We start from the raw sequence: 24,432 nt of genomic DNA on the forward strand, positions 1-24,432 counted from the left end.
CCCAGGCTGGAGCACAATGGCGCGATCTCGGCACACTGCAACCTCCGCTTCCTGGGTTCAAGTGATTCTCCTGCCTCACCTGCCAGGTAGCTGGAACTACAGGTGCATGCCGTGACACCCGGCTAATTTTTGGATTTTTAGTAGAGACAGGGTTTCACCATGTTGACCAGGCTGGTCTTGAACTCCTGACCCGCCTTGGCCTCCCAAAGTGCTGGGATTACAGGTGTGAGCCACCGCGTCTGGCTTTTTTTTTTTTTTTTTGATACGGAGTCTCGCTGTCACCTAGGCTATAGTGCAGTGGCACAATCTCAGCTCACTGCAACCTCCGCCTCCCTGGTTCAAGCAATTCTCCTGCCTAAGCTTCCCAAGTAGCTGGAATTACAGGTACCTGCCACCATGCCCAGCAAATTTTTTTTTTTTTTTTTTTTTTTGGTAGAGATGGGCTTTTACTATGTCGGCCAAGCTGGTCTTGAACTCTTGACCTCAAGCAGTCTTCCCGCCTCGGCCTCCCAAAGTTTTGCGATTACAGGCGTGAGCCACCGCACCCAGCCCACCACAAATAATTCTTCAGGTAATGAGTAGTACACAAATAACCAAACACAAATGGAAATAATATGAACAAGAACCAGCAGAAACAACAAAAACACCCACAAAGTTGGCTTCACATAATGAAACTGTCAATCACTGATTATAATACAAAATTTATTTTAAACTATGTTTAAAAATTTAAAAAGTAGGCCGGGCGCGGTGGCTCAAGCCTGTAATCCCAGCACTTTGGGAGGTCGAGACGGGCGGATCACGAGGTCAGGAGATCGAGACCAGCCTGGCTAACATGGTGAAACCCCGTCTCTACTAAAAAATACAAAAAAACTAGCCGGGCGAGGTGGCGGGCGCCTGTAGTCCCAGCTACTCGGGAGGCTGAGGCAGGAGAATGGCGTAAACCCGGGAGGCGGAGCTTGCAGTGAGCTGAGATCCGGCCACTGCACTCCAGCCTGGGCCACAGAGCCAGACTCAGACTCCCTCTCAAAAAAAAAAAAAAAAAAAAAAAAAAAAAAAAAAAATTAAAAAGCTTGGAATTATCAGCAAGGAAGCCAAAACTGTAAAAAAAAATCAATTAATTAAAAAAAAACATCAAAATGTCCTAGTAAGTAGGAAAGGAACCCACTGACATAACTTTTACAAATGAAAAATGCAAGGCCGGGCACAGTGGCTCACACCTGTAATCCCAGCACTTTGGGAGGCCGAGGCGGGGGGATCACAATGTCAGGAGTTTGAGACCAGCCTGGCCAATATGTTGAAACCCTGTCTCTACTAAAAATACAAAAATTAGCTGGGTGTGGTGGCATGCAGCTGTAGTCCCAGCTACTCGGGAGGCTGAGGCAGAAGAATCGCTTGAACCCAGGAGCTGGAGGTTGCAGTGAACCGAGGTCATGCCACTGCACTCCAGCCTGAGTGACACAGCGAGACTCCGTCTCAAAAAAAAAAAAAAAAAGAAAACGCATACCTCAGTGTTGTGTAGGGGGAAAAAAATGCAATAATCAATAGTAACCCAATGGCTAGGTTAAATAGCAAAAATTGATCTAACACATTTATACAAGTGGCTTTTTAAAGGAAAAAAAATGATAACACATTTAATTGGGGTTCCAGAAACAAAAGAAAGGATAAGTACAAAGACAATATTTATTTATTTATTTATTTATTTATTTATTTATTTATTGAAATGGAGTCTCACTCTGTCGCCCAGGCTGGCATGCATCTGCTCACTGGAAGCTCCAGCTCCGAGGTTCATGTCATTCTCCTGCCTCAGCCTCCCAAGTAGCTGGGACTACAGGCGCCTGCCACCACGCCTGGCTAATTTTTTGCATTTTTAGTAGAGATGGGGTTTCACCATGTTAGCCAAGATGGCCTCAATCTCCTGACCTCGTGATCTGCCCGCCTCAGCCTCCCAAAGTGCTGGGATTACAGGCATGAGCCACCACGCCCTTCCCAAAGATGCTATTTAAAGACATGATAGTTGGAAAATTAAAAACTGATAAAAGACACCAACAGCATTTAAAAAAAAAAATTTAAAAAAGGCCAAGCATGGTGCCTTACACCTGTGCTCTCTGTACTTCGGGAGGTCAAGGCAAGAGTATCACTTGAGTCCAGGAGTTCAACACCAGCCTGGGCAACATGGCAAGAGCTCATCTCTACAAAAATCTAATTTAGACCAGGCACGGTGGCTCACGCCTATAATTCTAGCACTTTGGGAGGCCAAGGAGGGCGGATCACTTGAGGTCAGGAGTTTGAGACCAGCCTGGCCAACATGGTGAAACCCTCTCTACTAAAAATACAAAAAATTAGCTGGACATGGTTGGCGTGCATCTGTAATCTCAGCTACTTGGGAGGCTGAAGCACGAGAATTGCTTGAACCTGGGAGGTGGAGGTAGCAGTGAGCAGAGATTGAGATCCTGCCACTGCACTCCAGCCTAGGTGACAGAGCGAGACTTTGTCTACAAAAAAAAAAAAAAAGGGTTTGCTGGCTGTGGGACCTTGCCAAGCACCAGCAGCCTCATCTGTACAACAAGGCTAACAGTTATTACCCCAGATTCAAGCCAAAAATCTGCATAAAGCAGATTAAAGTTAAAATTATCTGGATACTTTTTCTTAACAAATCTCACCTGGCACAAGTGTATTTTTTTTTGGTAATGGTGGGGGTGGATTTGGGGTGTTTTTATTTTTATTTTTTTGAGACAGGGTCTCATTCTGTCACCCAGGCTGGATGGAGGGTAGTGGCACAATCATAGCTGACTATACCCTCAAACTTCTGGGCTCAGGAGATCCTCCTGCTCAGCCTCCCAAGTAGCTGGGACCGCAGGCACTTGCCACCATACTGGCTAATTTTAATTTTTTTTTTTTTTTTTTTTTTTTTTTTTGAGACAGAGTCTCGCTGTGTCCCCCACGCTGGAGTACAGTGGCACAATCTCGGCTCACTGCAAGCTCCACCTCCCAGGTTCACGCCATTCTCCTGCCTCAGCCTCCCGAGTAGCTGGGACTACAGGTGCCTGCCAGCATGCCCAGCTAATTTGTTGTATTTTTAGTAGAGATGGGGTTTCACTGCGTTGGCCAGGATGGTCGCGATCTCCTGACCTCGTGATCCGCCCGTCTTGGCCTCGCAAAGTACTGGGATTACAGGCGTGAACCACTGAGCCTGGCCCTTAAATTTTTTTTTGTAGAGACAGGGGCTTTGTTGCCCAGGCTGGTCGGGAACTCCTGGGCTCAAGCAGTCCTCCTGCCTCTACCTTCCAAAGGACTGGGATTACAGGGGTGAGTGACCACACCCAGCCACAGGTACTTTTTGGAAGGGAGGTAGGACATGGAAGTTGCAAGCACAGCTGTGAGTGAAAATCCTCACACCGCATGCAACTGGTTTGCAATTCTCAGTCTCAGCCGCCTCACCTGCAAAATGAGAACTGAAATTGTACCTATTTCAGGATTTGTAGTCAGGGAGACTACACAGTTTGATATTTGTAGAAAAAAGTTCTCATAGGCTGGGCTTGGTGGCTCATGCCTGTAATCTCAGCACTTTGGGAGGTCAAGGCGGGTGGACACCTGAGGTCAGGAGTTCGAGACCAGCCTGATCAACATTGTCCCATCTGTACTAAAAAATAGAAAAAATTAGCGGGGCATGGTGGCAGGTGCCTGTATTGCCAGCTACTCGGGAGGTTGAGGCAGGAGAATCGCTTGAACCCAGGAGGTGGAGTTTGCAGTGAGCCGAGATCTCGCCATTGCACTCCAGCCTGGGCGACAGAGTAAGGCTCTGTCCCCCCACCAAAAAAATAGAAAAATTAGCTGGGCGTGGTAGCAGGCGCCTGTAATCCCAGCTACTTAGAGGCTGATGATGGAGAATCGCTTGAACCCAGGAGGCAGAGGTTGCAGTGAGCCAAGATTGTGCCACTGCAATCCAGCCTGGGTGACAAGAGCGAAACTCCATCTTAAAAAAAAAAAAAAAAAAGAGTTCTCATGATGCCTGGCACGTAGTAGATGCTCAATAAATGTCAGCAAATATGGAAGAACCTAAATTGAGGACCTATGTTTATCCTCTCATTTGATACCCCGAGTTTCAGCCCTGGAGTTGATTTGGAGGGCAGATGCTCGCTACACCCTGTACTAATCCTCCACCTTGGCCTGGCATCCGTGCTCACTGCTAAGTCTCCATTAAAGTCATAAACCCACAGGCACAGAGCTCGGTGTAGGACTCTGCTTCCAGATGCCATCCGTCTCAGGTTTTTCTTTTGAGTTGGTTTGCTGAGCAGCTGTGTATGCACCAAAGTGTGTCCTTAAGGACAGCATGGGCCGGGCATGGTGGTTCACACTTGTAATCTCAGCATTTTGGGAGGCCGAGGCAGGCGGATCAAAAGGTCAGGAGATCGAGACCATCCTGGCTAACACGATGAAACCCCGTCTCTACTAAAAATACAAAAATTAGCTGGGCGTGGTGGCACACCCTGTAGTCCCAGCTACTCCGGAGGCTGAGGCAGGAGAATCGCTTGTACCCAGGAGGCGGAGGTTGCAGTGAGCCAAGATCTCACCACTGCACTCCAGCCTGGGTGACAGAGCGAGACTCTGCCTCAACAAGAAAAACCTCCTGGGCTCAAGTGATCCTACCACCTCAACCTCTCAAAGGGCTGAGATTGCAGGCATGAGCCACCACACCCAGTCTGCATTTTTTAATAAGCACCCCAGCTGAGTCTGAAAATTAGGTAGGGTTGGGAAATACTTGCTCACTGGAGTTTGCAGTTACACCCACCATCTTACACTGCTGCACCAACAGCGGAAAGGGAGAGCCAGTGTGCCATAGCTACTCTGCAATAGATCTAGATCTGTCTTACCCATTGCTTTTGTAGATGCTCCCAGACTTTCAAAACCCCTTGTTTTCCAAAGTACCTTCTGAGGCATCCTAGTTCTTTTGTTGTTGTTGTATTTTGTTTGTTGAGACAGAGTGTCGCTCTGTCGCCCAGGCTGGAGTGCAGTGGTGTGATCTTGGCTCACTGCAGCTTCTGCCACCGGGTTCCAGCGATTCTTCTGTTTCAGCCTCTCAAGTAGCTGGGATTACAGGCTCATGCCACCATACCTGGTTAATTTTTGTATTTTTAGTAGATATGGGGTTTCATCATGTTGTCCAAGCTGGTCTCAAACTCCTGAGTTCAGGTGAACTACTGGCCTTGGCCTCCCAAAGTGCTGGGATTACAGGTGTGAGCTACCATGCCCGGCCGAGGTATCTTAGTTCTATGAAGTGCTTCCTAATAAAAAGCATTCCATAGTGAAATACTTTGGGAGCCTCTGTCTTAAAAATTCACATGATGCAGTGAGGAAACACATTTTATGTTGTCTCACCCTGCTTCTTAGATTTCAGGTCCCCTTTGTCATGCAATGTCTATTTACATGAGTTCTACAGAATGTTTGGCGTTTTTGTTGTTGTTGTTGTTTGTTTTGAGACAGGGTGTCACTGTGTTGCCCGGGCTGGTCTTAAACTCTTGGGTTCATGGGATTCTCTCACCTCAGCCTCCTGACTACAAGTGTGCACCACCACACCTGGCTTCTGCAGGTGGTGTTTTGCAGAAACACTGGTTACACTTTTTTTCTTTTTCCTTTTTCTGGAGAATGGGGTCACACTATAGTGCCCAGACTGATCTCAAACTCCTGAGCTCAAGCTATCCCTCTGCCTCTGCCTCCCAAAGAGCTGGGATTACAGATGTGAACCACCATGCCCAGCCAGAAACAATGGCTTATTACCCATTGGGTTTGGAAGAATCTGGACTTCTAAAATATCAGCTTGTCTCCTCTGTGCCTGGTTCTGAACACATCCTATGTGCCCCATGTGGGAGTTAGGTTAGGACTGGTACAGTAGCAAGCCTGCCATTCTGGAGAATTACCTGACACAAAACAAGCCACGCAGAATTCATCTGGTTGGGTGGCATCACTGGACCAGACCAGTAACAGTCGTTTAGTCTTTTACTCTTTTTTAAAAATTATTTATTTATTTATTTATTTATTTATTTATTTATTTATTTATTTTATTGAGACAGAGTCTTGCTCTGTCGCCCAGGCTGGAGAGCAGTGGTGTGATCTTGGCTCACTGCAACCTCCGCCTCCTGGGTACAAGTGATTCTCCTGTCTCAGCCTCCCAAGCAGCTGAGATTACAGGCACCTGCCACCATGCCCAGCTAATTACTGTATTTTTAGTAGAGACAGGGTTTCACCGTGTTGGCCAGGCTGGTCTCAAACTCTTGAGCTCGGGTGATCCTCCCCCCTCAGCCTCTTGAAGTGTTGGTATTACAGGCATGAGCCACCACACCTAGCAGTCTTTTGCTCTTTCAGTTCGCTGACCTAAAGAACAGCATTTTGCCAGGCCAGTGGCTCACGCCTGTAATCCCCGCACTTTGGGAGGCCGAGGCGGACAGATCATGAGGTCAGGAGATTGAGACCATCCTGGATAACCGATGAAACCCCATCTCTACTAAAAATACAAAAAATTAGCCGGGCATGGTGGTGGGCGCCTGTAGTCCCAGCTACTCGGGAGGCTGAGGCAGGAGAATGGCATGAACCCAGGAGGCGGAGCTTGTACTGAACTGAGATCAGGCCACTGCACTGCAGCCTGGGCGATGAAGCAAGACTCCGTCTCAAAGAAAAAAAAAAAACACCATTTGGCCCCTGCAAACCTTTGGACCAAGTGTTTACCTCTGGGGAGGGACCACGTTCTTATTCCTCTGGCTGTCACCCCACAATGGTCTCTTCCCTGTCCTTGAAGGGTGGCAGCTTGAGACAATCAAAAGAAAGAAGGTCTTCCAATTGTAGCACAATGAGGAGACAAAGGTGTGAAAACCACAAGCCAGCACACTCTAGGCAGATCCCGCCTGAGCTTCACTGGCCCCCCGTGGGACCTTCTCTCTCACAGTCCTCTGCACAGGCATTGGCCGAGGGCACTAGAGCCCCAGGTATTCAGCCAGGAACACGGCCAGAATGCGGCTTAAGTTGTGTACCGTGGGCGGGTGGAGATTGGCCTCTGTGTCCGCAGGGGTGTGCCAGACAGCAGGGAAGGGCGTGGAGATGAGATGGAGCACGGGGACCCCTGAAGTGACAGAGGAGACTTTGTCAGGTCCGCTGCAGCCCACCACAACCCAGGAGCCCAAGCCCAACCTCTAAGTAACCTTGCCTTGCCCCCACACACTGGTGAAAGATACTATGTTCGGGCACTTTTTTTTTTTTTGAGGCGGAGTCTCTCTCTGTCGCCCAGGCTGGAGTGCAGTGGCGCGATCTCAGATCACTGCAGCCTCTGCCTCCCGGATTCTAGCGATTCTACTGTCTCAGCCTCCCGGGTAGCTGGGATTACAGGCAGATACCACGACACCTGTCTAGTTTTTGTATTTTTAGTAGAGATGGGGTTTCATCATGTTGGCCAGGCTGGTCTCAAACTCCTGACCTCAGGTGATCCGCCCGCCTCAGCCTCCCAAAGTGCTAGGATTACAGGCGTAAGCAACCACGCCCAGCCCTGGCACTTTTTTTCTTTTTTTGAAATATTGTCTCCCTCTGTTGTCCAGGCTAGAGTGCAGCGACTCAATCAAGGCTGACTGCAGCCTTGACTTCCCAGGCTCAGGTGATCCTCCCACTTCAGCCTCTTGAGTAGCTGAGACTATAGGTGTGAACCACCATGCCCTGCTAAATTTTGTATTTTTAGTGAAGACAAGATTTATGCCATGTTTCCCAGGCCGGTTTCAAACTCCTGGGCTCGAGGATTCCTGCCCCCCAACACCCCTCCTAACTCAGCCTCCCAAAGTGCTGGGATTACAGGTGTGAACCACCGTGCCCAGCTGCAAACATTTCTGGAATGCTTGCTATGTGCTGGGTGCTGGTCCAAGTAAGGTCTTTACCGGTGTTAGCACGTTCAATCTCCTCAACAATACTCTAAGATAGGGAGTATTATCCCCATTTTACAGATGAATACATCAAAGCACAAAGAGGTTAGGCCACTTAGCACCATTCCCCAGCCCTGGGAAGGGGCCATGGCCACTTCCAACTTGTGGCTTCCTTAGACACCCACCCACCATCCCTCCGTGCAGCAGGTACCTCTGCGGAGGAAGGGGATGTGGTCGTCTTCCACGGAGCCAAAGGGCTCCCCGGGTTGGAAGTACATCACTTCCTGGGGATGAGACTGCAGCAGGTTCAAACGGTGCAGACGCTTCTCTGGAGGTGGGCGTGATTAGAGAGGAAGGGTTAGTCCTTAGTAGTCAAAGGTCCCCAGTCCGCAAATCAGAGGAGGGCAGAGCACCCAGAGAAAAAGCCCTGGTCATCCCAACAAGGATGAATGCCAGTGACTCCTTCCTGTGGGCTCACTATGTTCCTGGTCTCATTCAATCCCTCCAAGTCTAAGACATAGACATGCTTTTTTTGGAGACAAGATCTTGTGGCCCAGTGCGGTGGCTCACACCTGTAATCCCAGCACTTAGGGAGGCCGAGGCAGGTGGATCACCTGAGGTTAGGAGTTCAAAACCAGCTTGGCCAACATAGTGAAACCCTGTCTCCACTAAAAATACAAAAATTAGCTAGGTGTGGTGGTGGGCGCTTGTAGTCCCAGCTACTTGGGAAGCGGAGGCACAAGAATTGCTTGAACCTGGGAGGTGGAGGTTGCAGTGAGCTGAGATTGCACCACTGCACTCCAGCCTGGGTAACAGAGTAAGATTCTGTCTCAAAAAAAAAAAAAAAAAACCAGAAAAGAAAAAAGGCCAGGTAAGGTGGCTCACGCCTGTAATCCCAGCACTTTGGAAGGTTGAGGCGGACGGATCACAAGGTCAGGAGTTCGAGACCAGCCTGGGCAATATGGTGAAACCCTGTCTCTACTAAAAATACAAAATTAGCCAGGCGTGGTGGCAGATGCCTATAGTCTCAGCTACTGGGGAGGCTGAGGCAGGAGAATCGCTTGAACCTAGGAGGCAGAGGTTGTAGTGAGCCAAGATTGGGCCACTACACTCCAGCCTGGGAGATAAAGCGAGACTCTGTCTCAAAAAAAAAAAAAAAAAAAAAGATCTTGTTCTGTCATCCACACTGGAATGCAGTGGGGCGATGACAGCTCAGTGCAGCCTTAATCTTGCTGACCTAAGCGATCCTCCAGTCTCAGCCTCTCAAATAGCTGGGACTTCACGCGCATGCCCCCATGCCTGGGTAATTGTGTGTGTGTGTGTAGAAATGGGATCTTCCTGTGTTGCCCAGGCTGGCCTCAAACTTCTGGGTTCATGTGATCTTCCTGCCTTGGTCTCTCAAAGTGCTGGGACTACAGGCATGAGCTACTACTTCTGGGCCCCCTGGCCTTTTTTTTTTGAGACAGTCTCGCTGTGTCGCCAGGTTGGAGCGCAGTGGCACAATCTCGGCTCACTGCAACCTCCACCTCCCAGGTTCAAGCAATTTTCCTGCCTCAGACTCCTGAGTAGCTGGGAGTATAGGCACCCGCCACCATGCCCAGCTAATTTTTGAATGTTTAGTAGAGATGGGGTGTCACCATATTGGCCAGGTTGGTCTCAAACTCCCAACCTTGTGATTCACCTGCCTCAGCTTTCCAAAGCGCTGGAATTACATGCGTGAGCCACCAGGCCCAGCCCCCACTGGCCATTTTACAGATAGGAAACTGAGGCTCAGAGAAATGAAGCCACTTGTCCAAGTTCACCCAGCTGGTAAGACTGGAAACCACAGCTGTCTCACCTTACAGCCCGTCTGTTAATCACTATCACTAATCTCTAGTTCCTTAGAAAGATAGGGAGGTAGAGAAAAGGCTGGATGAGCCTTTCTTTTATTTTATTTTTTGAGACAGAGTCTTGCTCTGTCACCCAGGCTAGAGTGCAGTGGCACAATTTCAGCTCACTGCAACCTGTGCCTCCCGGGTACAAGCGATTCTTCTGCCTCAGCCTCCGGAGTAGCTGGGACTACAGGCACACACTACCTCACCTGGCTACTTTTTGTATTTATAGTAGAGAAAGGGTTTTACCATATTGGCCAGGCTGGTCTCGAACTCCTGACCTTGTGATCCACCCACCTCAGACTCCCAAAGTGTTGGGATTACAGGCGTGAGCCATTGCACCTGGCCGAGCCTTTATTTTTAAAAACAATTTTTAGGCTGGGTGCAGTGGCTCATGCCTGTAATCCCAGCTCTCAAGGAGGCAGAGGCGGGAGGATCACTTGAGCCCAGGAGTTCGAGACCTGCCTGGGCAATATAGCGAGACCCTGTTCTCCACAAAAAGGAAGAAAAACAATTTTTAACTTTTTAAAATTTTTATTTTTATTTATTTCTTTTTTGAGACAGAGTCTAACTCTGTCACCCAGGCTGGAGTGCAGTGGTGCAATCACAGCTTACTGCAGCCTCGACCTCCCAGACTCAAGTGATCCTGCCACTTCAGCCTCCCAAGTCACTGGGACTACAGGCAGGTGCCACCATGCCTGGCTAATTTTTTTTTTTTTTTTTAATGGAGTCTCACTCTGTTGCCCAGGCTAGAGTGCAGTGGCGCAATCTTGGCTCACTGCAACCTCCGCCTCCCAGGTTCAAGTGATTCTCCTGCCTCAGCCTCCTGAATAGCTAGGATTACAAGCACACACCACCACGCCCGGCTAACTTTTCATATTTTTAGTAGAGAAGGGGTTTCGCCCCATTGGCCAGGCTGGTCTCAAACTCTTAACCTCAGGTGATCCACCCGCTTTGGCCTCCCAAAGTGCTGGGATTACAGGCGTGAGCCACCATGACTGACCTAATTTTTGTTTGTATTTTGTAGAGACGGGGTTTCGCCATGTTGCCCAGGCTGGTCTGGAACTCCTGAGTTCAAGTGATCCACCTGCCTCAGCCTCTGAAAGTGCTGGGGTTACAGGTGTGAGCCACCAAGCCAGCTTTTTCTTTTTTTTTTTTTTGAGACAGGATCTCAGGCTGGAGTGCAGTGGTGCAATCTTGGCTCACTACAGCCTTGACCTCCCAGGAGCCTTGACCTCCCAGGCTCAAAGGATACTCCCTAGTAGCTGGGATGACAGGTGCATGCCACTGCACCCAGCTGTTGCCCAGGCTGGAGTGTAGTGGCGCAATCTCGGCTCACTGCAAGCTCTGCCTCCTGGGTTCACACCATTCTCCTGCCTCAGCCTCCCGAGTAGCTGGGACTACAGGCACCCGCCACCACGCCCAGCTAATTTTTTGTACTTTTAGTACAGTCAGGGTTTCACCGTGTTAGCTAGGATGGTCTCAATCTCCTGACCTCGTGATCTGCCTGCCTCGGCCTCCCAAAGTGCTGGGATTACAGGCGTGAGCCACCATGCCCGGTGCTAATTTCTTTTTTTAAGAGATGGGGTCACAGGGCGCGGTGGCTCACGCCTGTAATCCCAGCACTTTGAGAGACTGAGGTGGGCGAATCTCGAGATCAGGAGTTCGAGACCAGCTTGGCCAACATAGTGAAACCCTGTCTCTGCTAAAATAAAAAATTAGCTGGCCATGGTGGCATGCGCCTGTAGTCCCAGCTACTCGGGAGGATGAGGCAGGAGAATGGCTTGAACCAGGGAGGTGGAGGTTGCAGTGAGCCAAGATCACGCCATTGCACTCCAGCCTGGGTGACACAATGAGACTCCATCTCAAAAAAAAAAAAAAAAAAAAAAAAAAATGGGGTCTTCCTATGTGGCCCAGACTGGTGGATGAGCCTTTAGAGGGTAGGTGCCTGTCCTACCCCAGCCCGCTGCCCTGTACCCCATACCCAGGTGGGCTGGGGCCCACCTCCACATTCACCCTTACCAATGCTTCTCAGCCGATGGAACCAGCGGACCGTGCGAGGGAAGTGGCTGTAGAAGGTGGGGTTGGGGGCTCCCAGGAGATCAAGAAGCATAAAGAGCTCCTAAGGAGAAAGGCCAGGACTGGAGGGGCCCGCGCAGGATGACGCCAGCCCCGCTTCACCTTCTCCCTCCCTCGCCAGAAGCCAGGGTACCCTGGTCTTACAATAGCCTGGATCCTGGTGGGGCCGGGGCTATGAGGTATAGACTCCATGAGCTGGGCCAGGTGCCGGGAACCGTAAAGGGAGTCCTTGGGTCCCCACTCCTTCAGCGCCTCTTCACCATCCAGGAAGAGCAGTTGCAGGGTCACCGGGGCTGCCTGTGGGAGCAGCGGGGGGTGGTCAGAGACAGCTCAGGACTAGCCCTCAGCCTCAGCACACCCACACTTCTTGCCCGCTTGCATGGCTTAACAGAACAAATGAGATGTCCTCACTCATTGAACGTGGTAGCCAAGAGCACAGATTCTGAGTCCAGTTGTCTGGGATCAAATCTGTACTTGGCTGCTTCATAACAAAGCAGGCAAGGGGAAGTTACTAACTTCTAGAAGCATCAGTTTCTTCATCTATAAATGGGGTTAATAAGAGGTTTTCTTTTTTCTTTTTTTGAGATGGAGTCTCACTCTGTCACCCGGGCTGGAGTGCAGTGGCCAGATCTCAGCTCACTGCAAGCTCCACCTCCTGGATTTACACCATTCTCCTGCCTCAGCTTCCTAAGTGACTGGGACTACAGGCGCCCACCACCACGCCCAGCTGATTTTTTGTATTTTTTAGTAGAGATGGGGTTTCACTGTGTTAGCCAGGATGGTCTCGATCTGACCTCGTGATCCACCCACCTCGGCCTCCCAAAGTGCTGGGATTACAGGCGTGAGCCACCGCGCCCGGCTGAGGTTTTTTTTTTTTTTTTTTTTGAGACTAAGTCTTGCTCTGTCACCCAGGCTGGAATGGAATGACACAACCTTGACTCACTGCAACCTCCACCTCCCAGGTTCAAGAGATTCTCCTGCTTCAACCTCCCATATAGCTGTGACCACAGGCGCCCGCTGTCACGCCCGGCTAATTTTTGTATTTTCAGTAGAGACAAGGTTTCACCATGTTGGCCGGGCTGGTCTCAAACTCCTGACCTCAAATGATCCACCTGCCTCAGCCTCCCAAAGTGCTGGGATTACAGATGTCAGCCACCACGCCCAGCAATAACAGTTCTTTTCAAAGGGTAAGGTTTGAATCCAGGTCTTAGAACAGTGCCTGGCATGTAACTAAATAAGGGTTATCTCTGATTATTATTCCTCAAGCTCAGTTTGGAGGAAGAGAGCGAGCCACCAATGAGTAATTATACAAACAGCGAAATGCAGTTGAAACAAATGCTTCTAAGAACGATAGAGTCCTGAGAGGGCATAGGAAGGAGGCTGGGGGATGACCTGGCCTGGAGAGGGCGTTGGGTCTTTTGGGAAGGGATGTTTGCCATGAGAGTGGGTAGGAACTGGCCTGGCAAAATGGAGCAGGAGGAAGAGCATTCCCAGCCAAGGGAGCAACACAGGGCAAGGCTGTGGCCAGGGAAGGGGTCCCAGAGGTTTGAGAGGAGTCCGGAGGGTTTAGCAAGGACCAGGGAGTGTGGGCTTTGTTATAGGGACACTGGGGAGGCACGGAGGAGGGTTGAGCAGGGCAAGACCATGATGAGATCTGTGTTTTTCTTTTCTGTTTGTTTTGAGACAGAATCTCATTCTGTCGTCCAGGCTGGAGTGCAGTGGTGCGATCTCGGCTCACTGCAATCTCCGCCTCCCGGGTTCAAGTGATCCTCCTGTCTCAACCTCCCAAGTAGCTAGGATTACAGGTGTGCACCACCATGCCCAGCTAATTTTTGTATTTTTAGTAGAGATGGGGGTTTCCCTGTTGGTCAAGCTGGGCTCGAACTTCTGACCTCAAATGATCTGCCTGCCTTGGCCTCCCAAAATGCTGGGATTACAGGCATGAGCTACCATGCCCGGCCGGGAAGTCCTCTTTAAAGGGGTGACATTGGAGTGGACACCTGAGTGAAGAGTGGGAGTCAGCCAGGAAGATATCTATGAAAAGCATATTTTTTTTTTTTTTTTTTTTTAAGAGACAAGGTCTCTGTCACCCAGGCTAGAATATAGTGGCATGATCATGGCTCACTGCAGTCTCAAACTCCTAGACTCAAGCCATCCTCCCCTCTCAGCCTCCCAAGTAGCATGCCACTACACCCAGAAAATTATTTTTTTTTTTAGATGGAGTCTCGCTGTGTCACCTAGGCTGGAGTGCAGTGGTGCAACTTCGGCTCACTGCAACCTCCGCTTCCCGAGCTCAAGCAGTTCTCTGCTTCAGTCTCCTGAGTAGCTGGGGTTACAGGTGTGTACCACCAAGTGTGGCTAATTTTTGTATTTTTGGTAGAGACGGGGTTTCACCATGTTGGCCAGGCTGGTCTTGAACTCCTGACCTCGTGATCCACCCACCTCAGCCTCCCAAAATGCTGGGATTCCAAGCGTGAGCCACCGAGCCTGGCCAGAAAAGCACATTCTATCCAAAGCAAACAGCAAGTGCAAATGCTCTGAGGCGGGAGTGAGCCCTGCAGGTTTGAGGAATCCAGAGGAGGTAGGGGTGGCTACAGCAGAGTGAGCAAAAGGTGAGGGGTGGGAGATGAGTCTGGAGAGGTAACAGGGCACAGCCCATGGGCCAATATAAGGACTCTGGATTATGCTTGCAATGAGGTGGGAGCCCTGCGAGGGTTTGGGGGAGAGGAAAGAGAATCTGACATCTAGGAGGTAAAAAGATCCCTGTGATGGCCAGGTGTGGTGGCTCACGCCTGTAATCCCCGCACTCTGGGAGGCCGAGGAGGGCAGATCACCTGAGGTTGGGAGTTCGAGACCAGCCTTACCAACATGGAGATAGCACGTCTCCACTAAAATTACAAAATTAGCTGTGCGTGGTGGCACATGCCTGTAATCCCAGCCACTAGGGAGGCTGAGGCAGGAGAATCGCTTGAACCCGAGAGGCAGAGGTTGCGGTAAGCCAAGATCCCGCCATGTGCACTCCAGCCTGGGGAGCAAGAGTGAAACTCTGTCTCAAAAAAGGAAAAAAAGATCCCTGTGACACCGTGCGCGGAGTAGAGTGGGAAGATGAGAGGGATGACAAATGTCCAGGAAAGGTAAGGTGGGGGCTTGGGAAAAGGTGGAGGTAGCCCACTACCCTCCCCAACTCCTGCTCCTTACCTGTTCTTTGGCCCTGCTCAGCTCCAGGTCAAGTGCCTGGGCCAGCTCCAGCAGCAGGGCACAGGGCACAGCCGAGTCCGTGGCCCCTACAAATGGGGTCGTTCCGGGTGGGAAGAGCTTCGAGTCATAATGGCAGGCAAGGGTGAGGTGACGGGCAGCCCCCGGGTCCAGCGTGGCCACCACATTGCCAAAGTCCACTGGCCCCAGGGGCGTCGAGGCTGTGAAGGGATCCAGCTCCACGTGCCAACCTGCTGTCAGGGACCGCAGCGTGGCCTCCAGGAACTAGCGGCAAGAGAGAGGTGGGAGGGTGGACGGGGACTGGGGAGGAGGTGGGGAGAAGGGCCACGTGACCTGAGCCATGTAGAGCAGATGGGTTGACTCTAAGGTCCCACTCTGATTTAATGGATTTCTTTCTTTTTTATCTTTTTCTTTTTCTTTTTTTTGAGACAGAGTCTCGCTCTGTCACCCAGACGTGAGTGTAGTGGCGCGATCTTGGCTCACTGCAAGCTCCGCCTCCCGGGTTCACGCCATTCTCCTGCCTCAGCCTCCTGAGTAGCTGGAACTACAGGTGCCCGCCACCACGCCCGGCTAATTTTTTGTATTTTTAGTAGAGACGGGGTTTCACCGTGTTAGCCAGGATGGTCTTGATCTCTTGACCTCGTGATCTGCCTGCTTCGGCCTCCCAAAGTGCTGGGATTACAGGCGTGAGCCACCGTGCCTGGCCTCTTTTTTTCTTTTTCTTTTTGAGATGGAGTCTTGCTCTGTCACCCAGGCTGGAGTGCAGTGGCTCGATCTCAGCTCACTGCAACCTCCGCCTCCTGGCTTCAAGTGATTCTCCTGACTCAGCCTCCCGAGTAGCTGGGGTTACAGGCGCCCCCCACAACACCTGGCTATTTTTTGTATTTTTAGAAGAGATGAGGTTTCACAATGTTGGCCGGCCTGGTATCAAATTCCTGACCTCAAGTGATCTGCCTGCCTCGGCCTCCCAAAGTGCTGGGACTATAGGTGTGAGCCACTGTGCCCAGTCCCCTACTCTGATTAAAATCATTCCCTTGACAGTCCTGGTGAGTACCTACTGGGTGCCAGATGTTGGGGTGACCCCACCTCTTGAAGCCAACAAGACTCATCACAGCTTACCCTTAAATAGCTCTCATTGTGTTCTAAGCTCTCTTCTCAGAACCATAAAGAGGAGGGACTGCTGATACATGATCCCATTTTGCAGATGAGGAAATGGGCTCAGAGAGGTTAAGAAACTAGTTCGGGCTGGGCGCGGTGGCTGACGCCTGTAATCCCAGGACTTTGGGGGTCTGAGGCAGGTGGATCACGAGGTCAGGCGTTCAACACCAGCCTGGCCAACATAGTGAAACCCCGTCTCTACTAAAAATACAAAAAAATTAGCCAGACGTGGTGGTGGGCACCTGTAATCCCAGCTACTCAGGAGGTTGTGGCAGGAGAATCACTTCAACCTGGTAAGCGGAGGTTGCCGTGAGCCAAGATTGCACCACTGCACTCCAACCCAAGCGACAGTGTGAGACTCTGTCTCAAAAAAAAAAAAAGAAAAGAAAAAAGAAACAAGTCCAAGGTCACAATCTAAGTGGATGAGGTCGCAATGGGACTCAGGCAGTATTTAAATGACTCTTTTTTTTTTTTTTTGAGATGGAGTCTTGCTCTGTCACCCATGCTGGGGTGCAGTGGAGCAATCTCAGCTCACTGAAGCCTCCGCCTCCCGGGTTCAAGTGATTCTCGTGCCTCAGCCTCCCAAGTAGCTGCAACTACAGTTACCTACCACCACGCCTGGCTAATTTTGTATTTTTAGTAGAGATGGGGTTTCACCATGTTGGCCAGGCTGGTCTCAAATTCCTGACCTCAAGTGATCTGCCTGTCTTGACCTCCCAAAGTGCTAGGATTACAGGTGTGAGCCGCTGTGCCTGGCCTTTAAATGACTCTTGATGCTTTCTGGGAGACAATAGATACATTACAGCACCAACTTAGAGCCAACCTGGTTGGGTTCAACTCCAGGTCTATGATTTTCTAAACGTTGGGTCTCACTATGTTGACTAGGCTAGTCTCGAAGTTCTCAGATGATTCCCCCACCTTGGCTTCCCAAAGTGCTGGGATTACAGGCATGAGCCAGTGCACCAGGCTAAGGTCTACTATTTATTATCTGTAGGATTTGTGCAATGTGTATAACCTCTCTAAGCCTCAGTTTCCCCATCTGCATAATGAAGATCATATTGGTACCCACCTTAAAGGGCTGTCTGTTGCCTATGCCTAGCACACAGTAAGCTTTTGGTGGGGGCATTAAGCGGGGCAGTACAGCCTGGTGGTTTGTTTTCAGCATGGGAGTCTAGAGTCCGATTAACTCCAGTCAGCGCCCCAGTTCCTCCTCTTAGCTCCTTTGGGATCTTGAACAGGATGCTTATTTCCCATTCCCTGGAGGGCTAGGGGGTCAGGGACTGGAGGTGGGTCCCTTTACCTTTCTGACTTGGAGATTTCCCGGGCTGCCTGGGGTTCGCACAACCAGCAGGGGGCGCAGATAAGTGCCCCAGAGACGCTGTGGGTCCAGTTGTCCCACCACCCTCCGCAGCCGGGCTTCGGGAAGGCTTCCGATCAACGGGACCTTGGGAAGGAGGTGGGATAGGGAAGGGAAGAATGAGAGCAACCCCCCATTTCATCCCTACCCCGGGAGCCGTCACCCACAAGGAGCCCCGGGTCCTCTTGCTAATTTGCGGCCTCCAGCATCGGAGACTTGTAGGATAAATCCAAGGCTCAGGAAAAGTCCTTCCAAGGCCATCCGGTCCAGCCTACCTCAAACTTGATGGGGAAATCGAGGCCCAGTGAGAGAGAGGGGAGATGGAGGAAGGGACTCTTCCAAATAGTTGACTAAAGGCGTAGAACCCTGAACCCCCTCGTCTTACTATTTCAGACCTTTCCTCATAAAAGGAAGCTACTGTTGCAAAACCAGCCCGAAGCCTTATTCCTTTGGTAAGGGTCATGCGCTCAGATGACGAAGACGGTGGCATCTGCGGTTAGGGCCGTGCGCTAAAGCCAAGTCAACCCTGGGTAACAGCGGGGAGGGAATGAGGGTCCCCGCGGTGCCCGGGTCCCCGCCCAGCCTCACCCGCAGCTCCCGGCCCAGCGGCAGCTCCTCAGTCCTGCGGTGCCAGCCGCTCCAAATGGTGTAGAACGCCGAGCCCACGGCCAGCGCCAGCAACAGGGGCAAAAGCCGAACCCGCGGTAGCAGGCGGCGCTTCGGGGGCAAGAGTGGCTCCATAACGCCACGTTCCCCTAGCCGCAGGCGGGGCCGCCCGCGGCCCCCGGAACGCATGGCAGCTTTGCCCTGAAACCTGTACCAGACCACGATTGAGTTCAGGCCCAGCCAAGTTCCACCCCATGGAATCGGTGGGCCAATAAGCAACAGCAGCGGCTGCACCTGCCCACCCCACAGCGAGCAGCGAAACCAATAAGAGCTACGGTCCTGAGGACACGCCTCCCGGCCTCCCTTGGGTATTGGGGTTGGTTCTTCTGAGAATGGCACGACCCAAAAGGGAGCGCAAAAGAGATAGGCTCCGCCTTAGCGGAGGGGGAAAGCCAATGAGCAGCGTTTGATCGTGGAAAATATTCAATCTCTCTGGCGCAGGTCCATGCCCCTCCCGGATGTAGGCAGGGGATTGGTGGCGCAGAGTCGGAAAGATCAGTAGATACGTCAATAACCCGTCCCAGAGGGAAGAGGGGCGGTGCCTGTCTCCGAAGCGAGGAACGGATTGGCTTCAACGGAGGCCGCGCCCCCGAAGTCACGGCCGGCGGGCATTTGGAAATAGTTTGTCATTTCCCTCCTTCAGCCTGTACCATTCTTCAACGAAACGGTTTGAATCAGACGGCCTTTCTTTTTGTCTTCATTGTCATAAACATCTGCTCCGTGTGGTTCTGACTGGCCTCGAACCCCTACCCGAGGCTTTTATTCTTTCATTGCGCACCGTTGGTGGGCAATGCTATGGCAACAGGCCACGCCTCCACTTACTGCTTGGCTTTGCGCAGGCGCCAACGGAAGTGGGTCGCAGGAAGAGGAAGTCCCGCCTCTCTCGCCTCAGGCTGCAGCAACGCGGAGGAAACGGGAGTGAACGGAGAGCTTAGTGACCATCATGTGAGGCCGGGCTAGGCTTAGGCGGCGGGAATGAGGTTGAGGGTGGAAATTTTGACCGATTGAGGGTGGGAAGGGTTAAGCAGAGAGGGGGGTGGGGGACAGGGGCAGATGTTTTAGGGATGGAGCGTCCTGCTTTTCTCCTGATGAGTTTGCGAACGGGCGTGGGGCCTTTGACGCATCGTGACTTCGGGAGAGGGGACAGCTTTATCAGATAACGCGCTGGGCTAGGCGCGGGGACTCATGCCTGTGATCCCAGCATTTTAGTAGGCCAAGGCGGGAGCATCGCTAGAACACAGGAGTTTCGAGACTACTGTAGGCAACATAGCGAGACCCCTGTCTCTACAAAAAAAAAAAAAAAAATTTAATTATGAAAAACATATTTTAAACGATAACGGAGAGGTGTCCTAGATAATTAGTCCTATTGAAGTGAATGTTAAGGGGCAGCGATTTTACGAATACTGGGGGAGGCCGGGCGCGGTGGCTCAGGTTTGTAAATCGCTGCACTTTGGGAGGCCGAGGCGGGCAGATCACCTGAGGTCAGGAGTTTGAGACCAGCCTGGCCATTGTGGTGAAACCCCGTGTCTACCAAAAATACAAAAATTAGCCAGACGTAGTGTCGGGCCCCTGTAATTCCAGCTACTTGGGAGGCTGAGGCCGGAGAATCGCTTGAACCCGGGAGACGGAGGTTACAGTGAGCCGAGATTGCGCCACTGCACTCTTCCAGCCTGAGGGAAGAGTAAGACTCCATCTCAAAACGAAACAAAAGAAATCAAAACGAATACTGGGGAAGGGAAGTTAGGACTTTTAGAAATAATGGTTTGAAATAAGGGACTTCTGATCATTTGAGCTGGAGACAGATGTGTTTTCGACCTAATTCACAACTTAAAGGGATAACGAGTCATTGGCATGATTTTGCTCATTTATTAGTGCACCAAATATTACATTGAATGTTTATGTATCAGACACTGCTTAAGCCACATAGGATACATCAGTGAATGAAACCTTTTGTTCCCAAGGAAAAAAAAAAAATCTTTTTTTTTTTTTTTTTTTTTGAGACATAGCCTTGCTCTGTTGCTCAGGCTGGAGTGCAATGGTACGATCTCAGCTCACTTCAACCTCCGCCTCCCGAGTTGAAGCAATTCTCCTGCTTCAGCCTCCTGAGTTGCTAGGATTACAGGCACCCACCACCACGCCCAGCTGACTTTTGTATTTTTAGTAGAGACCAGGTTTCGCCATGTTGGCCAACCTGGTCTCAAACTCCTGACCTCGAATGATCCACCCGCCTCGACCTTCCAAAGTGCTGGCATTACAGGCGTGAGCCACCGTGCCTGGCCAGGGTTTTACTTTCTACACTGAGATGGCGGGGGGCATGAGAGGATTTTCTTTTGTTTGTTTGAGATGAAATCTCGCTCTGTCACCCAGATTGGAGTGTAGTAGCACGATCTCTGTCTCCTGGGTTCAGGTGATTTTCCTGCCTCAGCCTCCCAAGTAGCTAGGATTACAAGCATGCGCCACCATGCCCAGCTACTTTTTTTTTTTTTTTTTTTTTTTTTTGGATGGAGTCTCACTCTGTAACCCGAGCTGGAGTGCAGTGGTGTAATCTTGGCTCACTGCAACCTTCGCTGCTGGGGCTCCAGCGATTCACCTGCATCAGCCTCCTAAGTAGCTGGGACTAGAGGCATGCGCCACCACACCTGGTTAATTTTTTTGTATTTTTAGTAGAGACAGGGTTTCACCATGTTGCCCTGGGTGGTCTGGAACTCCTGAGCTCAGGCGATCCACCCCTCTTGGCCTCCTAAAGTGCTGGGATTACAGGCGTGAGCCATCGCACGCAGCCTAATTTTTGTATTTTCTAATTTGTATTTATTAATTTTTGAGACAGAGCCTCACTCTGTCGCCCAGGCTGGAGTGCAGTGGCATGATCTCGCTTCACTGCAATCTCCGTCTCCTGAGCTCAAGCGATTCTTCTGCCAGAACCTACCAAGTAGCTGAGATTACAGGCGTGCACCACCACGCCTGGCTAATTTTTTGTTGTTGTTGTTTTTGTTTTGTTTGTATTTTTAGTAGAGATGGGTTTTTACCGTGTTGGCCAGGCTGGTCTCGAACTCCTGATGTCAAGTGATCCACCCGCCTTGTGAATCACCAGCTGGATGCCTAACAGACATTTTCTTTTCTTTTCTTTTTTTTTTTTTGAGACGGAGTCTTGCTCTGTGCCCCAGGCTGGAGTGCAGTGGCGCCATCTCGGCTCACTGCAAGCTCCGCCCCCCGGGTTCACGCTATTCTCCTGCCTCAGCCTCCCGAGTAGCTGGGACTACAGGCGCCGCCACCTCGCCCGGCTGGTTTTTTGTATTTTTTAGTAGAGACGGGGTTTCACGGTGTTAGCTAGGATGGTCTCGATCTCCTGACCTTGTGATCCGCCCGCCTCGGCCTCCCAAAGTGCTGGGATTACAGGCTTGAGCCACTGCGCCCGGCCTTTTTTTTTTTTTTTGAGACAGAGTCTTGCTCTGTTGCCAGGCTGGAGTGCAGTGGCGCGATCTCGGCTCGCTGCAACCTCTGCACCACAAAAGTGCTAGGATTACAGGCATGAGCTACCGTACCCAGCCCCTGGGAGGGCTTTGAATAGTGACATGTTATGATTGAGGTTTTAGCACAGCCCCCTCAGACCACTCTGTGGAGAACAGACTGTCAGGGAACATGGGTGGAGGCAGAGAAACCAGAAAGATTCCAGGTCAGTGATGACAGAGGCCTAGGCCATGGTAAGAAATGGCCACTTCCTACAGATTTATTGTAGGATGTGAGGGAAAAAGAGGAATCAAGTTGACAAAGTTTTTGCCCAGAGAACTAGAAGGGTGGAGTTACCATCAAAGCAGATGGAGAACACTGTGGATAGGGTAGGCTTCGGTGGTTGGGTGATCTGGATCCCGACCTGAGACATGCAGAGTTGAAAATGTCTGGCCGAGCGCGGTGGCTCACGCCTGTAATCTCAGCCCTTTGGGAGGTCGAGGCGGGTGGATCACGAGGTCAGGAAATCAAGACCATCCTGGCCAATGTGGTGAAACCCACTGTCTACTAAAAATACAAAAATTAGCTGGGCGTGGAGGTGGCGCATGCCTATAGTCGCGTGCCTGTAGTCCCAGCTACTCAGGAGGTTGAGGCAGGAGAATCGCTTGAACCCAGGAAGCAGAGGTTGCAGTGAGCCGAGATCGTGCCTCTGCACTCCAGCCTGGCAACAGAGCAAGACTCTGTCTCAAAAAAAAAAAAAAAGAAAAGAAAAAGAAAATGTCTGTTAGGCATCCAGCTGGTGATACTCAGAAGGCTGAACAGGACGGATGTGATGGGACAAGGCTGGGGAGACATTGAGGCTGAGGCCCTGACCACCCATCCTCACAGCTCCAGCCTCTCTCACTTATGGGTTCCATGTTTGTCCATGCAGGAGCCTCCTCAACAAGCCCAAGAGTGAGATGACCCCAGAGGAGCTGCAGAAGCGAGAGGAGGAGGAATTTAACACGGGTCCACTCTCTGTGCTCACTCAGTCAGTCAAGAACAACACCCAAGTGCTCATCAACTGTCGCAACAATAAGAAACTCCTGGGCCGCGTGAAGGCCTTCGATAGGTGAGTGCTGGGTCCTGGGAGGTGTTCTGTGCAGGCCTAGAGAGGCTGCCCTAGCTCCAGTCTGAAGAGCTCAAAGACAGGTTTCTCAGATGCCTGGAGTGTATGGCCCAGGGTGGTGGCTCATGCCTGTAATTCCAGCACTTTGGGAGGCCAAGGCGGGTGGATCACATGAGGTCAGGAGTTCGAGACCAGCCTGGCTGACATGGTGAAATGGCATCTCTATTAAAAATACAAAAACTGGGCATGGTGGTGCACACCTGTATTCACAGCTACTCAGGAGGCCGAGGCACGAGAATTGCCTGAACCCAGGAGGCAGAGGTTGCGGCGAGCTGAAATCGCACCACTGCACTCCAGCCTGGGCAACAGAGCGACACTCTGTCCCAAAAAAAAAAAGATAATATTCAACGACCTTGTGAGGAAGGTACTGTGATTGTCTTCCCTCTTAAAGATGGACAAACTGGCACAGAGAGGTGCAGTCCTTTGCCTCAGCCTCAACCTAAGGACTGGCAGAATTGGCTTTGGCAGCTTGGTCATCCAGCCTAGCACCTGCACCCTTCCCCAAGCCATGCTGCTGGAGGGGGCGAGCAGCAGGCAGCGCTGTCAGAGGCACCCCCCTCACACCCAGTGCCTCCCCTCCCTGTTCCCCACCAGGCACTGCAACATGGTGCTGGAGAACGTGAAGGAGATGTGGACTGAGGTCCCTAAGAGCGGCAAGGGCAAGAAGAAATCCAAGCCAGTCAACAAAGACCGCTACATCTCCAAGATGTTCCTGCGCGGGGACTCGGTCATCGTGGTCCTGCGGAACCCGCTCATCGCCGGCAAGTAGGGGCTGCCTATCCATCGACAGAACTCAGTCTCTTGTCCTATGAAGACCGTTGCCATTGGTATTGAGAAGAATAAAGCTCTGTGGTTTTTTTCTAGTGGTGTGTGTTCCCAGAGCCTTGTGAGTGGGGTGGATTCAGGAGGGATTGGGGGAGGTAGCTAATATCAAATTGAATGCTGGGACCAGGACCCGTGAGCAAGTGGAGAGGCCCTGGCTCTGCCCCATCGAGGCCTCACGTTCCCCCTCCGCAAAGCAGACAGGTTGGATGGAAATGAGCACCCAGTTGTGGCACTGGAGAACATTTTAGTTCTCCTGCTTTAATCTTTCTGAGCTTCTCCTTGTCACTCTGTTGCTCTCTTCTCTGCCTCTTAAAATGAATTGGCCTCGCTTGACCAAACTATCTTTTCGGGCCGGGCATGGTGGCTCACACCTGTAATCCCAGTAGTTTGGGAGGCTGAGGCGGGCAAATCACCTGACATCGGGAATTCAAGACCAGCCTGGCCAACATGGTGAAATGCTGTCTCTACTAAAAATACAAAGATTGGGCCAGGCGCAGTGGCTCATGCCTGTAATCCCAGCACTTTGGGAGGCCAAGGCGGGTGGATCACCTGAGCTCAGGAGTTCGAGACCAGCCTGGCCAACGTGGTGAAACCCCGTCTCTACTAAAAATACAAAATTAGCCAGGCATGGTGGCGCACACCTGTGGTCCCAGCTACTTGGGAGGCTGAAGCAGGAGGATAGCTTGAACCAGGAGACAGAGGTTGCACTGAGCTGAGGTTGCACCACTGCATTCCAGCCTGGGCAACAGA

The 24,432-nt window shown here is 51.2% G+C and overlaps 2 protein-coding genes across 2 annotated transcripts; one reads left to right on the forward strand and one right to left on the reverse strand.

The window, feature by feature from the left end:
- Window positions 1-1,881: 1,881 nt before the first annotated feature.
- On the reverse strand, window positions 1,882-18,431 carry QPCTL (glutaminyl-peptide cyclotransferase like). The gene is made up of 7 exons (XM_037991848.2): window positions 18,165-18,431; window positions 17,520-17,663; window positions 15,044-15,325; window positions 11,990-12,142; window positions 11,789-11,888; window positions 8,107-8,223; window positions 1,882-7,111 (listed from the first exon to the last, which is right to left on the reverse strand). Exons 1-7 carry the CDS (start codon window positions 18,369-18,371, stop codon window positions 6,966-6,968), a joined length of 1,149 nt encoding a protein of 382 aa, XP_037847776.1. The 5' UTR covers window positions 18,372-18,431; the 3' UTR covers window positions 1,882-6,965.
- A 561-nt stretch (window positions 18,432-18,992) lies between these two features.
- Window positions 18,993-23,720, forward strand: SNRPD2 (small nuclear ribonucleoprotein D2 polypeptide). The gene is made up of 3 exons (XM_007997242.3): window positions 18,993-19,187; window positions 22,621-22,800; window positions 23,452-23,720. Coding segments are annotated over exons 1-3 (357 nt in total). The 5' UTR covers window positions 18,993-19,185; the 3' UTR covers window positions 23,627-23,720.
- The last annotated feature ends 712 nt before the right edge of the window (window positions 23,721-24,432 follow it).

This window comes from Chlorocebus sabaeus, chromosome 6 (genome assembly GCF_047675955.1).
Source record: "Chlorocebus sabaeus isolate Y175 chromosome 6, mChlSab1.0.hap1, whole genome shotgun sequence".
Taxonomy (NCBI): domain Eukaryota; kingdom Metazoa; phylum Chordata; class Mammalia; order Primates; family Cercopithecidae; genus Chlorocebus; species Chlorocebus sabaeus.